We start from the raw sequence: 18,476 nt of genomic DNA, 5'->3' as shown, positions 1-18,476 counted from the left end.
TGTTTGTGACCCGTGTATCCGGTACCCATGTCTGTGACCCATGTGTCCGGTACCCATGTCTCTGACCCATGCATCCGGTACTCATGTCTGTGACCCGTGTATCCGATATCTATGTTTGTGACCCGTGTATCCGGTACCCATGTCTGTGACCCGTGTATCCAGTACCCATGTCTGTGACCCATGTATCCGGTACCATGTCTGTAACCCGTGTATCCGGTACCCATGTCTGTGACCCGTGTATCCAGTACCCATGTCTGTGACCCATGTATCCGGTACCATGTCTGTAACCCATGTATCCGGTACCATCTCTGTAACCCGTGTATCCGGTACCCATGTCTGTGACCCGTGTATCCAGTACCCATGCTTGTGACCCATGTATCTGGTACCATGTCTGTGACCCATGTATCCGGTACCATCTCTGTAACCCGTGTATCCGGTACCCATGTCTGTGACCCGTGTATCCAGTACCCATGTCTGTGACCCATGTATCCTGTACCCATGTCTGTGACCCATGCATCCGGTACCCATGTCTGTGACCCATGTATCCAGTACCCATGTCTGTGACCCATGTATCCGGTACCATCTCTGTAACCCGTGTATCCGGTACCCATGTCTGTGACCCGTGTATCCAGTACCCATGTCTGTGACCCATGTATCCGGTACCATGTCTGTAACCCATGTATCCGGTACCATCTCTGTAACCCGTGTATCCGGTACCCATGTCTGTGACCCATGCATCCGGTACCCATGTCTGTGACCCATGTATCCAGTACCCATGTCTGTGACCCATGTATCCAATACCCATGTCTGTGACCCGTGTATCCGGTACCCATGTCTGTGACCCGTGTATCCGGTACCCATGTCTGTGACCCGTGTATCCGGTACCCATGTCTGTGACCCATGTGTCCGGTACCCATGTCTCTGACCCATGCATCCGGTACCATGTCTGTGACCCATGTGTCCGGTACCCATGTCTGTGACCCGTGTATCCGGTACCCATGTCTGTGACCCGTGTATCCGGTACCCATGTCTGTGACCCATGTGTCCGGTACCCATGTCTCTGACCCATGCATCCGGTACCATGTCTGTGACCCGTGTATCCGATATCTATGTTTGTGACCCGTGTATCCGGTACCCATGTCTGTGACCCGTGTATCCAGTACCCATGTCTGTGACCCATGTATCCGGTACCATGTCTGTAACCCGTGTATCCGGTACCCATGTCTGTGACCCGTGTATCCAGTACCCATGTCTGTGACCCATGTATCCGGTACCATGTCTGTAACCCATGTATCCGGTACCATCTCTGTAACCCGTGTATCCGGTACCCATGTCTGTGACCCGTGTATCCAGTACCCATGTTTGTGACCCATGTATCTGGTACCATGTCTGTGACCCATGTATCCGGTACCATCTCTGTAACCCGTGTATCCGGTACCCATGTCTGTGACCCGTGTATCCAGTACCCATGTCTGTGACCCATGTATCCGGTACCTATGTCTGTGACCCATGCATCCGGTACCCATGTCTGTGACCCATGTATCCAGTACCCATGTCTGTGACCCATGTATCCGGTACCATCTCTGTAACCCGTGTATCCGGTACCCATGTCTGTGACCCGGTATCCAGTACCCATGTCTGTGACCAATGTATCCGGTACCATGTCTGTAACCCATGTATCCGGTACCATCTCTGTAACCCGTGTATCCGGTACCCATGTCTGTGACCCATGCATCCGGTACCCATGTCTGTGACCCATGTATCCAGTACCCATGTCTGTGACCCATGTATCCGGTACCATCTCTGTAACCCGTGTATCCGGTACCCATGTCTGTGACCCGTGTATCCAGTACCCATGTCTGTGACCCATGTATCCGGTACCATGTCTGTAACCCATGTATCCGGTACCATCTCTGTAACCTGTGTATCCGGTACCCATGTCTGTGACCCGTGTATCCAGTACCCATGTCTGTGACCCGTGTATCCGGTAGCCATGTCTGTGACCCATGTATCCGGTACCATCTCTGTAACCCGTGTATCCGGTACCCATGTCTGTGACGTGTATATCCATTTACCAGAAATGTGGGGAAGAAACCGCTTCTAATTGCTGCAGAATTGACTGCTGCGGAGTTAGCTGAAGTATTACAAATACAATTAAGTGAATGAATTGGAAAGGTACTGTAAATATAGCATAGGAAACAGTTGTTCCGGAGGATAAAATGTATTTAATATTATTTTGATAATTATTCTCAAAATGAAACTTAATACTGCACATTTAGCTGAGTTTCCCCTGTGTATCTATCAGGTTCTGCACGGAATATGCTGTCAACTGTAGAAAATTCTACAAAGTATTCCATTGCCTTTCTGTGTCTTGATTTTCTTGCCACTGCGGGCGGATCTTGACCAGGTGACTGTAAGCTGCTTCGGAGGTCGTCTCTCTTCTTCTATCTCCCGAGATCAATGCGGTGACCCACATATAGGCTTGCTTCCTAACCACAAGCCAAGTTCTGTACTGCCTCAGTCGCTAAACTGTCAACACCGCGTCCTTACCTCCATTCTTCTCTGACTACAGTATTTCTGACTTCATCCATGTGATTAGCCTGATTTCTCCACAACTTTTTGACATACATTAAGCTCTCTTATTGTCTCTTGCTGCCCATTCCAAGAGTACAGCTATAACAGACTATTTAATTATTTATTTATTTATTTATTTATTTATTTATTTATTTATTTATTTATTTATTTATTTATTTATTTATTTATTTATTTATTTATTTATTTATTTATTTCTATTAACATTGGTGATTTACAGTTTTACAATCTAATTATTAATTTCAGACGTATATTGATTCATTAATTTGAAGTTCTCTACGGAAAATTAGAACTGCAGAACGCTAGTGGAGAAATGACGAAAAGATTAACTTTGATGAAAGAGAGCATATAAGCTTGCGAAGACACAGAGGAAGAAAGAAGGAAATATTGATGATGAGCTATTTATTTTTCTTATAACAGTAATCACTACATTTACCGCGTGACTAATACCATCAATTTGCCGGTCTCTTTCTGTTTTCTGTGTAGGAAGTTCCTAAGCGCGTTTCCACGAGTAAACTTATACACCTATTTTACACCGCCATCCTTGGTCATCTTCCTAAAGAAATGTTCCCTTCGCATACCCTTCAATTTCCAAAAGATTAATTACAGCTTACTCTTCACTTTATTTAATCTAATGGACGAGTAAATTTCATTTATGTATTGTATTAGCACTTTTCCTCTTGTGATCCGAAATACTTGAGGACCGGCTTGTTCAGGTCCATCAACGAAAATTACGGCTTAAATTTGTAGATAGATTGATATAATGTTTCGTTAGGAGAATCTGATCACTGTCTCCGCAGCTATTGTAGCCTTTATTGAAGTTGATAATAGTTCTAAAAGATAAGATAAGATAAGATTTAAGATATAAGATATAAGATATAAGATATAAGATAAGATAAGATAAGATAAGATAAGATAAGATAAGATAAGATAAGATAAGATAAGATAAGATAAGATAAGATAAGATAAGATAAGATAAGATTTGGTTTGGTTTGGTTTGGTTTGGTTCTCTCCCACAGTAGCAAAGCAAAGAATCCTGTATAGAGTTGTAAATGAGTTGCAGGATTGTGAGTGGGGAACTTAAACAATGTTGTGAGATGGACAGCAGACAATGGTATGAAAGTAAATGGGATGAAAAGTGAAGTTGTAAGTTTCACCAAGAGAGAAAATGTTCTGAGTTTTAATTACTATGTTGATGAAGTATAGTACCTCGTGGAAAACACTGTAAGTACCTAGGTGTTAAAATAAGGAATTTTCTTCATTGGGGACATCATATTAACGAGGTTGTTAAGAAAGGTTACAGATCTCTTCACATTGTTGTGAAAGTATTAATGGGTTGTAGTAAGGATGTAAAAGAGAGTGTATAAGTCTCTGGTAAGACTGCAGTATGACTCCAGTGTATGGGAATACTTGATAGGAGAACTGAAAAAAAAATCAAAAGAAAGCAGCACGATTTGTTCTGGGTGATTCCCGACAAGAGAGTAGTGTTACTAAAATGTTGCAAACTTTGGGCTGGGAAGAATTGGGAGCAAGAAGACGAAATGCTCGACTATGTGGTATGTTTTGAGCTGTCAGTGGAGAGTTGGCGTGGAATGATGTAAGTAGACGAAAAAACTTGAGTTGAGCGTTTAAAAGTAGGACAGATCATAGTATGGAGATAAAATCGGAATTCAAGAGGACAAATTAAGGGAAATAATCATTTATAGGACGAGGAGTAAGGGATTTGAGTAAATTATCAAGGGAAAAGTTCGATAAATTTCCAAGTTCTTTGAAAATGTTCAAGAAAAAGCTAGATAAACAACTGATAGGGAATCTGCCTCCTGGGAAAGGCCCTAAATGCAGATTGATTGATTGATTGATTGATTGATTGATTGATTGATTGATTGATTGATTGATTGATTGATTGATTGATTGATTGATTGATTGATTGATTGATTGATTGATTGATTGATTGATTGATTGATTGATTGATTGATTGATTGATTGATTGATTGATTGATTGATTGATTGATTGATTGATTGATTGATTGATTGATTGATTGATTGATTGATTGATTGATTGATTGATTGATTGATTGATTGATTGATTGATTGATTGATTGATTGATTGATTGATTGATTGATTGATTGATTGATTGATTGATTGATTGATTGATTGATTGATTGATTGATTGATTGATTGATTGATTGATTGATTGATTGATTGATTGAAGTAAAGGAAACGAAGCCATCTCTCCGTTGGAAAAAATGGACATTGGAAGTTTTCCACTATCCGTAACCTCAGCACCAAGTTGTTATCTCTATATCCGATCGCCTTATTCCCAAGAATCAACCTGGTACTCATTTTTGGTGTAGGCAGAGTAACTTCAGGGCTATGTACCTCTCCGGAAATGGAAATCCATTTTCTGAGTTCTTCGACTTCCTGCCGGGTAATCGAACCCACGTCCTTTTGAGTGAATCGATCATGCTTTCATCAACTTTTGATACCCTTATCCTCTCACAGTACGAGCAAAAAATAATAATGTAGTTTTATGCCATCTACCTACGCATGCTGGAAAAATAGATTTTGTGTCATATATCTGTAGTCAAGCAACTTGATGATCGGTTGCCCTACAGCAAACAAACTCCAGCTGTGAGTATTTGATCAGTGGTCTAGGTTTTGATGAGGCCTCTGACTACGAAACTCAGTCCAGTTTTTGGATGTCATTAACACTGTTTTCAACAATATATTGAATTTGCCGGCAGTTCCATAAAACAACCATATACGATTGATGTACATCTTCGGGATAAGTTGAGTGCTCCATGTTTAGTATGCTTCTGACACAGTGTGTTCCATTGTTAATCACATAGTTGACGGCTGCATGACAGATAGAGTCCGCATAATGACTTTGTTTACACTGTTCTTTTGTGGAGCATTAAGCAGTCGTGCTGCGTGAAGCGTGAAGGTTAATTACTGTCAAACTTTATGGTTGCATTAAGTGCATCTCACTAACTGAGTTATGGTTCTTTGGTGCGTTTTTATGAACAAATATAATCAGAAAAGGAATTACATTAGTAAAAAAAGAGCACTTCGTTTTTGCCCCAACAGCCTTGGCAAAACTGCCGTATTTTATGGTCGCATATATCTGTAATAATAACTCTGGCTATCCTCTATCTGCTTCATTTCAATAATAATAATAATAATAATAATAATAATAATAAAAATAATAATAATAATAATAATAATAATAATAATAATAATAATAATGCTTTTAATGTCCCTTGAATCAGTCTAGTTTGTATGAGATGACAATGAGCCAGAATTTGACACTAAAAATGGGGCCCTATAATGGGCCTGTGCACCCACACAGGTCTCTCGCATTTACGCAATCTTAAATGCCAGACGTCTGCACTGGTATTTTAACCTACAACCTTAAGGTATAGAAGACGAGTACTTCAGCCAAATACTCTACGCAGCTGTTCAATTTCTTCGACGTACGTTTGATAAAACATCATGAAAAATAGTGTTCTTTATCTCCGGTTAGCTGCGAAATACCTTATTACATACAGATTGGCAGCTGCTAACTAGCTGAGTACCGAAGTACAAATGAGTTGTCAAGAATATTTAAGATATTATTGAATACGCGAGGAATAAAGGAAACATGCTGAGCCGAGTGGCTCGGACAGTAAAGCCGTAAGTTCGAGTGACATGTCTGGGTACAATTGCAGGCAAATGATAGGGCCCCCTTTTGAGTCTTAAGTTCTGACGCACTGTCATCTCATACAGTCCATACTAATTCAAGGGACAATTAAAGCGTATTTACCAAGCAAGTGGCTTGCGGTTTGGATCACGTAGCTGTCAGCTTGCATTCGGGAGGTAGTAGGTTCGAACCCCAATGTCGGCAGCCCTAAAGATGGTTTTCTGTGGTTTCCCATTTTTACGGCAGTCAGATGTAGGGTCTGTGTCTTAATAAAGGCGACGGTCGCTTCTTTCCCACTCCTTGCTGTCTCCTCTCCCATCGTCGCCTTAAGACTTATCTGTGTTGGTGCAAATTGTAAACAAAATATTTATTTATTTATTTATTTATTTATTTATTTATTTATTTATTTATTTATTTATTTATTTATTTATTTATTTATTTATTTATTTATTTATTTATTTATTTATTTATTTATTTATTTATTTATTTATTTATTTATTTATTTATGTTTGCTACTTGTTTAACGACGCACTAATACGTCGAAATTCGGTGACGGAAGGATGGAAAAGGAACGGAAGGTAGTTACCGAGGCCATTATTATTATTATTATTATTATTATTATTATTATTATTATTATTATTATTATTATTATTATTATCTTCCTCTATGGATTAGTGAAAGAGTGTCAACCTACGTATTCCGAGGTCTTGTGATCAAACCCGGCAGAGATAATCGGAATTTTGAAGGACGGAGAAAAGCCAATTATATCATACAATTTCGTTATGTAACAGATCTTTGGTGTTTATCCAACAAAATTAATTAAAAATCATCCATATATCACCGAAAGGAGATCTGTTTCTCTTCCATCTGGTGGTGCCAAAACAAAATGTTTACACAAGGTAGCTGAGATCATACGAGTAGGAGTAGTAGTAGTAGTAGTAGTAGTAGTAGTAGTAGTAGAGACCGAGCTCGATAGCTGCAGTCGCTTAAGTGCGGCCAGTATCCAGTATTCGGGAGATAGTAGGTTCGAACCCCACTGTCGGCAGCCCTGAAAATGGTTTTCCGTGGTTTCCCATTTTCACACCAGGCAAATGCTGGGGCTGTACCTTAATTAAGGCCACGGCCGCTTCCTTCCCACTCCTAGCCCTTCCCTGTCCCATCGTCGCCATAAGACCTATCTGTGTCGGTGCAACGTAAAGCAACTATCAAAAAAATGTAGTAGTATTTTTATAGTAGTAGTAGTCTGTATGGAACTGAGTAGGCTACTGGCCAGCAATTAATAATGCTGAGAACTAGTGTATGTTATGAAGATGCGGATGTTACGCTGGACATTCGGTTTCACACACTTTAAGTATATTATCAGTAATGATTTAAGACAGAATATAGGTGTTGTACGTATCCAAGAAGAAATTCTAGAAGGATGTTTTCGATGGTATGGTACGCTAGTTGCTTTACGTCGCACCGACACAGATGGGTCTTATGGCGACGATGGGACAGGGAAGGGCTGGGAGTGAGAAGGAAGCGGCCGTGGCCTTAATTAAGGTACAGCCCCAGCATTTGCCTGGTGTGGAAATGGGAAACCACGGAAGGTATGGTACGAGCAGCACGTTCTACTGTAGCCAGGATCGCACACACCTTAAAAGTCATCGACGAAGGGGCTGATCTAAACCTGAAGGAGACCAACTTACGTCCAGATAACGCCTTAAACTGTATAAAGTGCCGATCCAAGATCCAGTGAGTTGACCTGCACCGGCCAAACAAACTCCAAAATAGAAAAATAAATATTATTATTATTGTTATTGAATTATACACGAGATTTACATAGTGTAAGAAGGAGACGGAATAAAACTATTAATGGTTATTTCCAGAAAAAAGGATATATATTTGTTATTCATTTTAAACATTAACATAGCCATGCTTAAACCTTGACTTTGTAAAATGTACTGGATTTTAATTATGTTTTTAAAATTTTACTAAAACATGAATAAAAACCAAACTCCACAGCGCAGCAGCCCCGAATGGCCATGGCATACCAAGCGACCACTGCTCTACCCGAAGGCCTGCAGATTACGATGTGTTGTGTGGTCAGCACGACGAATCCTTTCGACCGTTATTCTTTGATTTCTAGAACCGCCAGATAACTCCTCAATTCTAATTCCGCTTGCCGAATGGACCTCGAACCAGCCCTCAGAACCAGGTAAAAATCCCTAACCTGGCCGGGAATTGAATCCGGGGCCTCTGGCTAAGAGGTAAGTATGTTACCCCTACACGGTGGGGCCGGCAAAACAAGAATAATCATGAATGTTAAACGTTCGGTTCCAAGGGAGAAAATAAAAGGATTCATTAATAAATTAGCAACCTTTAGGCTACTTCTGATTCCAAAATATTTGAATGCACCAACGAATCTGATTCAGATTGTGTGATGCACAGTTAGTAACCAATCTCACAAACGCTAGTTAACTACTGTTTTTATCAATAAGTGTTCAAAAGGCATTCTGTTATGTTTGGTGAAGAAGTATCCTTTAGAATTTCGAGATAAAATATTATTTTGTAGACTGATATAATCTGAAAACATTAGATACATTTAGGGCTCGTATAGGAATTCTTTCGTTCCTTGTGTAGGCTCAGTTATAATTTTGCCAGATTGATCATCACAGAAATCATTTTTAAAGTTCATCGGCATTGACCACGGGCCGTACCTAGACCTGAAATAGGAAAATCATCTTCGATCGGGAGATACCTCAGCTCAATTACATTTATATCCACTTACTTCAAAAGCAGCATGAAAAGTACTTTGTGATACAACTGATAGTTTATTTCGAATTCCGAATTAGGTAACCTGCGAAAGACATTTCAAAGACTAGCAGTTTTCCATTTGGAGAATGTCTGACTCCATAGTTTAATGGTTAGCCTGCTGGCCTTTGGTCCAGAGGCTCCGTGTTCGATTCCCGGCTGCGTCGAAAATTTAACCTCCATTGATTAATTCCTATGGTTCGGGGAGCTGGGTATGTGTTGCCGTCCATCATTAGTATTCATCCTCAAATACGCGTGGGTCGCCTAAACGGCGACAACTCGAAAGGCTCTTCGGAGGCCACACGCTATTATTATTATTATTATTATGCCTATTATTATTATTATTATTATTATTATTATTATTATTATTATTATTATTATTATTATTATTATTATTATTATTATTATTATTATTATTTTGCTAGTGGCTTTACGTCGCATCGACACAGATAGATCTTATGGCGATGATGGCATAGGAAAGGCCTAGGAGTTGAAAGGAAGCGGACGTGGCCTTAATTAAGGTACAGCCCCAGCATTTGCCTGGTGTGAAAATGGGAAACCACGGAAAATCATCTTCAGGGCTACAGACTGTGGCATTCGAACCCACTATCTCCCGGATGCAAGCTCACAGCCGCGCGCCTATAACCGCACGACCATCTCGCCCGGCATTATTATTATTATTATTAATATTATTATTATTATTATTATTATTATTATTATTATTATTATTATTATTATTATTATTATTATTATTATTATTATTATTTGGAGAATGCTGCACTGTATTTCTTAAATATGCATGTGTAAGGAAGGAAAGAATCACCTACTGAACTAACGCACCTGTTTTTTTGTATGTGTCCAGGCTGCCCCGCTCCGTCTCTTCATGTGTGCTGCCGCTAAGGGGTGAACCCATGGAGTCGCTGAGGTCCTGGCGCTGCGGCATTGTTCCGCTTGTGACCACCGCCCTCGTGATGTCACTACTGCCTCCGCCTCTACCAGCTGTACGACAAGACGGTAAGTAATTTGTCACATAATAAGTGCGGTGTAGCCTCCAATCATTCTGAGATTGGGAATGCTTCCGTAAAGCCTTTTCTAGCCCAGATCAGATTTCCTAAATGGCAACCAATGCACCTGTTCAAAGAAAGTAAGATGGAAGGGAAACATGAATGTGGATTGAGAATATTATCCTAGAAGTAGAACACTTCAACGGTAGCTCAGCATCCACAGTACGGAAACCCTCATACAGGAAGAGAAAGTTATGAATAGTTTACTCCATGACGACGAGGAGAAGGCACAGACTAAGAAGAAGAAGTGCAGTAATGTTACAACAGCAGTTGTACTGATACAATAAAGACGTGATTAATATAAGATACCGTGAGTGCATATCGAGATTCTACTGATAAAAGGGGTTACTCGCAAACTCACAGTGAATACTGTGCCATTGAAATAGGTATTAGTATTAGGTGGCCAGCATTAACAATTAGTTGGGATTAGGGTAAATTAATTGATAGCCATAAAATTGCTGTGCCGAGCATGGGATAGCACTATTCCTTTTTTCAAGCATTGTTAACTAATACACCAAAGTAACTTGGGACGTAAATTTGTGCTTTAATCCCGACATCTTGATTCTTACATTGTAATGTGGTATTCCATCATCTTGGTAAGTTAGTAGAACATAATAGAAAGTACAAAAGTGTTCTTAGTATGTTTCGACATTTTTGAATCAAATAGCCTGTTGTGGATAAATTTGTATAAGCCCTATATTAAAATGTGAAGTTGGGTGTTAAGTAACATCTATAGTCTAAAATATACTTATTAGGTAAAAGTGAAGTGGAAATGGTATGCAACGAATTCATAGTCATGTACCTTTAACGTACATTAAAAGCGTTATCTGATACATTTCTTATTAAATATTGAATTCCTCTCACCACACTCACCAGAAGTAAACTAAGTTGAGAATAGCTGTTTATCAGTTGTTATTCTGAAGGTTTACCCTCTCTAGATACATTCTGGAGCAGTATTTTACTTCAAAATTTGCAGGCCCTATTGTGATTCCAAGCCCAGATAATTCCAGTTAAATTACCAGACAAATCCCTTACTCGATAAGATGAATGAGATAATTTTCACAGATTTGGAAATGAGATATCCTACTTAATATCATGCTGCTCTTGCTACTGAAGAATGAATGTGGGTTGAGAATATTATCCTAGAAGTAGAACACTTTGACGGTAGTTCAGCATCCACAGTACGGAAACCCTGACACAGGAAGTTTACTCCATGATTCAGTATTGTTGCCTGGTAGTTTAACTGGAATTACCTGGACTTGAAATTACAATAGGCCCCGCACATTTTGAAGTAAAATACTGCTCCAGAAATGCAGTAATGTTGCAACAGCAGTTGTACTGATACAATAAAAACGTGATTAATATAAGATACCGTGAGTGCATATCGAGATTCTACTGATAAAAGGTTACTCGCAAACTCACAGTGAATACTGTACCATTGAAATGGGTATTTGTAAAAGCAGTAAAAGCGTGTTTGGTGCACTTGAAAGGATGTGGGTTCAATTTCTAGTCAGGGAACTATTCAAGTAGGCAACAATGACAGATCTTACTTAAGTCGAGTATATTGGAATTTTAGGAAGCAGTTTTATTTGATTTGAACTACAGGTCGGCACATGATGGTCCAAAACTTCTCAACAGTAGTACCGTAGAATGCCTGATGTTTTCGTACATCAGTTGGACACCTACTCACTCAATTTCTGACCATTTCCTACTACTCTTTCATACCTTGACGTTCTCCTAGATTCAGAAGTCGGATTACATCAGGCTTGTTGATGTTAGACCATTTTTATTGGTTTTACGTCCCACTTACTCCTTTTAAAGTTCTACGGAGATGCTGAGTGGCCAGAATTTTCTCCCACAGGAAACCGTTGACTGGTATTTCATTATAACGAAGTACATATGAATGAAATTCGTACTTGCTTGTAAATCTACTAATATGAGGCTGTTGTATTTGAGCACTGAACCAAGGTCGAACATTCCAGCTTGAGTTTAGAAAGGCAACCTCTACCGTGTGAGCCACTCAGCCCAGTCATCTTACAGCTGGTACGAGATGTGGTCTAAAACTGCAAGAGGGGTCATCTACTCTGTACCCAGATATCTAGAGACATGGCTAGGTGAGAGAGAGGGTTCGTATCCACTTAAATAGATACCCCATCAAGTCAGAAATTAAATTACTCGTGATGAGTGCAAATAATTCGCACGAAAAATACTTTATTTTCATTTTTATTAATGCTACTCATTAAAATCAGTACATGTTCGTGAAGAAATTCATTACAGCACTGCACGGTACTGCAGAATACGGGAGCACCGTTAACGAGCTAGAGCAGCCCCGGCATTCATACGGTTCTAGCCGCACAACATATCTTCGTGAGGGACTCGATCGTGAACGATCTGTTTGTAAGCACGTGCGTTGCTGGTGTCTTCAATGAACTCTTGAGAGATAGGGAGACATAGGTTAATTTTACAAAGTAATCTTGTAATCTGTGCACCAAGTTTGAGAGGGGCTATCACTCCTGCAGCTACACATTAAAGTACCTCTCCAAGAACTTCAAACTCAGGCACTATAATGCGGTAGGAAAACCATCTGTTCTCTACGCCTCTGAGTGTCTCGTGATGACCTGGAAAGGCCCTCTCAGGAAACTAGAACTCAAAGAAAGGAAGATCCTGAGGAGAATACCGGACCCCGTACGAGAAGAGGGAGGCACCTAAAGAATTTGGCACAACGATGAGCTATACAAATAGAAGAAAGACCTCGTTACTTGCATAAGAAAATGGCGCCTGGTCTTCTACGAACCCCTGCAGACTTACCAACAGGATCATCACTGTGGCAGGAGAGGTAAGGCATCCAGGAACAAGTGGATCTCTTCGGACAAGTCGTATTTGAAACAATTGGGGATCCTGCATGTGTTCGTACATGACCATCCGCAGTTTCGGCAAGCCATCCAGCGGGAAATGTTTCCTTCGTCACTTATGAGTAGGAAGAACACAGGGACCAGCAGACTTATGTGGACGGGGGCTGGGGGAAAGAGTATTGGAAGAGGAGAAAACAGAAGGTCCAACTGATGAGTGATGTAGCGAATTTTTCATTGAAGTCAGTAGCGCTATACGCATTCTGTATTTATGCTGAGTCTCAAGTTCTCTGAGACAGAGAGTACCTGTCTGATTTAGTAAAAAAAATGGGAATGAGGTGGTGAATTTCGAGTTAAGAAATTCGAACAGAATCTTACTTTTGAGCACATTTTGACTAAATTTATCTCGAGAAGTAGGCCTACATTCCTAAAATTTCCAGATCTCTCTTTAAAACGACGCGCATTGTCGTGTTGAGGGCATCTCATGTATATGCCGCTTAAAGTTCGGTAGGCCTACTGTAATTCTTACAGTAAGTGTTCCGTTATTTCAAGGAGTTGCCGAGATTTTCTGAGGAAATACGTTATTCAGAGGGCGTGGTTATGAAGGACGCTTCGTCACGAAGAAATGTATCACGAACAGTTGACAGCATCTCGACCACGCCCACAACTAAGCGTTATCACGATACAGCATGTAATTATAATAATAAATGAGACACGTAACGTTTCTCCCTACTTTCCACGTTTGAGCTTTAAAACAGCCTCTGCAAGCACGTCACAGTGGTGGCAAGTATTGCTTACAATTTGTGTCTGTCTGTTAGGTCATCAGCCCAGAGGCTGGTTGGATCCTCAAATAGCACCACCAAAAGTTATGCAGTTATGAGGATTTATTCAACATTAATTTTCTGATCATCACAAATTTTCTCTGTATATTGCTTTACAAGTATTTCAAACAAATTTCAAGTATCAGTCTTGCTAAGTATTTTTGATTGCACTAGAATTATCCGTATAGTAGGAAATAAAATTTCGTAACTGAAGAGATGTTTTAAATTATTATCACAGAAATTTTAATAGTCTTCTGTATTTAGGAACGATAGGAATCAGTTTAACTGTGGTATCAGAAAAATATATAGGGATACGAATTCACTCGATTAGATTTAAAGGGTAAGGGTAAGGGTGTATTCTGCCCGAAGTCAGGTCCGAACTTCCGCAGAGGTGTGCCTGAGCCGGAGTTTAAGTGCGGTAGGGTGGCCAGTTCCTTTCCGCTCCTCCATTTCCTTACCCCCACCAACAGCGCGTGGCAACCTATCCAAATCTTGACCACGCCCAATGTTGCTTAACTTCGGAGATATCACGGGATCCGGTGTTTCAACACGGCTACGGCCGTTGGCTATTAGATTAAACCAGCCATGGAAAAATTTTTTCATAGGACGGGAAATGTGTGGCAGCCGAAGGTTCTAGGTGGAAATACGGATTTTTGTTATTAGCAGCAAATTCTTCTCCGTACACGTCACGAAGGCCCTTGGAGGAGTAGAAAGTAAAGGAACTAAGTGTACAACACTTGGTCGTCTTTGTCTCCAGGAGGTTAAAGTGTAGACTACAATGACTCTATGTAATTTGTGCTGGGCTGAGTGGCTCGGATGGTTGAGGCGATGGCCTTCTGGCCCCAACTTGGCAGGTTCGATTCTGGCTCAGTCCGGTGGTATTTGAAGGTGCTCAAATACGTCAGCCTTGTGTCGGTAGGTTTACTGACACGTAAAAGAACTCCTGCGGGACAAAATTCCGGCACCTCGGCGTCTCCGAAAACCGTAAAACAGTAGTTAGTGGGACGTAAATTAAATAATACTAGTAGACCCGTGCTGCTCCGCTGCATTCGTTATAAGTTATAAAGAAGCCAGATAACTCGTCTTGATATGCCTGTCGCACTCGTATTGTTTCGCCTGCCATTTTCAATAGTTTAATGAACATTTAATACCGGTACATGTATTTTATAACACTTCCTTCCATACAGTATTCACTGCGCTTTGACCATTTGGGCGTATCTGGATCTTAATATTTTCAAACGATCTTGCCTGAGATAGTGCGACATACAATTGGCCATGACTGAATACTGGTTCGGGTAAGTAGACCACTACTTTTTTCAAGAGGCTGTCCCAGCGCTATATTGCTGGTAATGGTCATACAGAAGGCTAGTGGACTTGATACTTTACCGTTTGTGCGTACGTCGATATTTTCTATTAGCAGCGTGTACGTTATTAGCTAAGTTGTGCCATCTATTGAGTATATTAAGAATCTAGGGAAGGTCAGGGAATCAAAGAGAACAGAATAATATTCTTCCATGATCAGAGAAAATGTATACTCTCTGGCTTGGCAGGTAGAAATCAAACATGGCTGCATACAATGACATTACTAAGGATTTTTATTAACATTTTTAACATTAACATTACTAAGGATGAAAATCACACAATTGGATCCGAATATTAATTAAAGTATTAGTCGCTTAGTAACCTGCCAAGTACAGAATGTAATTGCGTGTTAGGGTAACCCCTCGCCTGCAGTTATTATTGGAGTAATCAATTAATGATTTAATTTTATTATTACTCGAAGTTGGCTGAACTTGAGACCTAACAATGTCTCATAATTCACCGGCAGGTAATTCCGGAGAGAATAAAACAGAAATGAAGCACATCAGTCCAGTAGAACGGACGGACGGATTTGCCAAAGCTGTTTTAGTAAACTCTTTTAATAGGCTATATAGAGTTTTTTAAATACTAGCAAATGTACCCGTGCTTCGCTACGGTATTATACCTTGTATATGGAGTTATACGTAAGTTACTGCACACGCAGTGAGTAAGATTATATTAAATTTCACGTCTCATAGCGATATCCGAGAAACAAAACGGGCAAGACCCCATACGTTGTTTCACACGTAAGGTGCAAGTTGGGGAAATTTAGATGATAATGAGAGGTCACATTTCCTCCTGTCATTCACAGTCGAGTTCGGTAGTTTCTACAATAACGTCAGGCTCACTTACCATCTGCCATTTGCAATAGATATGGGTAGTTTTCATTATAATGTCAGGCCCCTTTTCCTAACGATAGTCCCACTCGAGTTGGAGAGATTTTGCTGTAACCGAGATATGCTGCGCTATCCTAAATATAAAGAATCGAGATACGACAATAAGGCATAGCACCGAAGTTGAAGATCTTTTAAAATTGAGCAGCGATTGTGTAATCTGCTTTGTAAAATGACATGGTTTCGAAAGCAGTTACCATGAAACGAAGGTCTGATCCGTCGAGGAAATTGCCTCCATATTTCGATATTTTTTGGGGACTAATTGTAATACATTTGAACAGCCTGGAATACTCACTCAAAGGAAAGAGTGCGCAGTGACCAAGCGAAATAATGTATATAGCAAAGGGACGTAACGTATAAGGGATGTTTCGCATGTAGTCCACGGATTTTACAGAAAACCAATAGTATAAGAGAAAATGGAAGGAAACTGTTGTTGTTTCCCTATAAACCCCCATTCTATTCAGTGTTTTAAACCATATGCATATTTAAACCTTCCCCTGGATCAGTATACTCTATATGTGAATTTTGGTCGAGATCTATCCAGCCGTTTCGCCGTGATGGTGGAACAAACAAACAAACAAACACGAAAGCTTAAAACTACTGATACGGCCTTGAGTTGACCTAAATCGGACAAATGTCTGAAAAATTGGCAAATCAAACGAAGTTACAGACAGCAGATCCCCTAGAATTTTATTTATATACATAAGCATGAGCACGTTTGTAAGTGCAGACCTTCATTTCGAGATTTACTGCTTTTAAACGGTAGATCATATCAACAAACGGATTCCGTCATCAGACGCCCCTTTTAGTGTTCTACATGGTTGGTCCTATGACATTTATTTATGAGTTAGACTGAATTAGAAGCATTAAATAGGGTGAAATCTGGGTACAGTTTTCACACATTTTCTTTTTCGGATACTTATGCAGCAGCTGGAATCATTAAATTGCCGGTCTGAGTGGCTCAGACGGTTGAGGCGCTGGCCTTCTGACCCCAACTTGGCAGGTTTGATCCTGGCTCAGTCCGGTGGTATTTGAAGGTCCTCAAATACGTCAGCCTCGTGTCGGTAGATTTACTGGCACGTAAAAAATCTTCTGCGGGACTAAATTCTGGCACCTCAGCGTCTCCGAAAACCGTAAAAATAGTTAAAGGGACGTAAAGCTAATAACATTAAATGATAAAATTTGGCTAACATATGACCACTGGTCGTGTCTATGTGCATACCGCATTTGATGATTCTATATTTTCTATAAGTGTGCCAAACGATAAGATATACGTGTAAAATGTACAAAATTAAAATTGAGAAATATAGCTCTATCTAACGTATAAGGGATCGAGATACGACAATATGCGATAGGACCAAAGTTGTAGATCCCTCGAAATTGAAACGTGATTGTGCATTCTGTTTTGTGATACGACTTACCGTTTAGCCACCAATTATCCCGAAACGAAGGTCTGCACCGTCATTGTAAGTGCCTCCATATTTCGATATGTTCCGGGGCCAAAAAGTCATACATTTGAACAGATTGCAATTTTTCCTCAAAGGATAGAGTGTCCAGGTTTCTGGATTAGCATTCGCATACATGCGGAGTAATTCAGTAAGAAAATATTACAGTTAAAAAGTTGAAATTAATACAAAGTAGGATTATAACTGAGGACAGCCGGATGGGACAAATAGCCCTATGTACATACCAAGTGGATGTATTGTAAAATGAAATTGTGATGGATGCAGTTTTGATAGAATTTGTTCGTATTGACGTACGATTTACAAGGAAAAAGTCAAGTGATATTCAGTGGATTGATATGTATTCCCGTTGAGAATATATAGCTCCCTCTGCGGATCGGTGGTGGTGTATCGGTCTTTGGATACCAAGATCGCACGTTTAAATCCAGCAGAGGTAGTTGGATTTTTAGAGTACGGAAGAAAATCCATGCCATATGATGTCATTATGTGAAACACCTCTGATGACACATTTTGTGTTTATCTGACAAAATTAATTAAAACTCAGCCATAGATCTCTGAGCAAAAGTGTGGTTTCTCTGTCATCTGGTAGAGCAAAACAGAACGTACAACGCGTAAATGGAGTCGAGTTAAAATGTTTGCACTCGGTAACTGCTTGCCATACGATCATTTTTAACTTTAAAAACTAGTGACAAGTCATCAGGATACAAAAATGTTGAACATAATATTTGGGGCTAAAAGACTGCCTTGAGGCATACTACTCGTTTGTGTTCTCCAGTGGATAGATTTCGCTTGGTATGTTACCTGTCCAACGGACTTTCGACTTCTTATAGACTTAAGTGGCGCCAGAGTGGTGAAGTTTTGCCTTTAAATGTGTTCTTAACGTGCTAATAAGTTCGTTGACACCGGTCTGTCGCATTTCAAACTAAATGCCCACCGACTGTGTTAGAAATAGAACACACAAC

The 18,476-nt window shown here is 40.1% G+C and overlaps 1 protein-coding gene across 1 annotated transcript in view; it reads left to right on the top strand.

The window, feature by feature from the left end:
- LOC136875010 (uncharacterized) overlaps positions 1-18,476 on the top strand; it is a 318,959-nt gene that overhangs the window by 17,713 nt on the left and 282,770 nt on the right. The window contains exon 2 of the mRNA XM_067148729.2: positions 9,928-10,079. Coding sequence (XP_067004830.2) covers positions 9,928-10,079 — 152 coding nt within the window. The remainder of the gene's footprint in view (positions 1-9,927; positions 10,080-18,476) is intronic.

The sequence above is a fragment of the Anabrus simplex genome, chromosome 1 (assembly GCF_040414725.1).
Source record: "Anabrus simplex isolate iqAnaSimp1 chromosome 1, ASM4041472v1, whole genome shotgun sequence".
NCBI lineage: Eukaryota > Metazoa > Arthropoda > Insecta > Orthoptera > Tettigoniidae > Anabrus > Anabrus simplex.
Note: the sequence above shows the minus strand (reverse complement) of the source record. Positions and strands in the feature narration are given on the sequence as shown.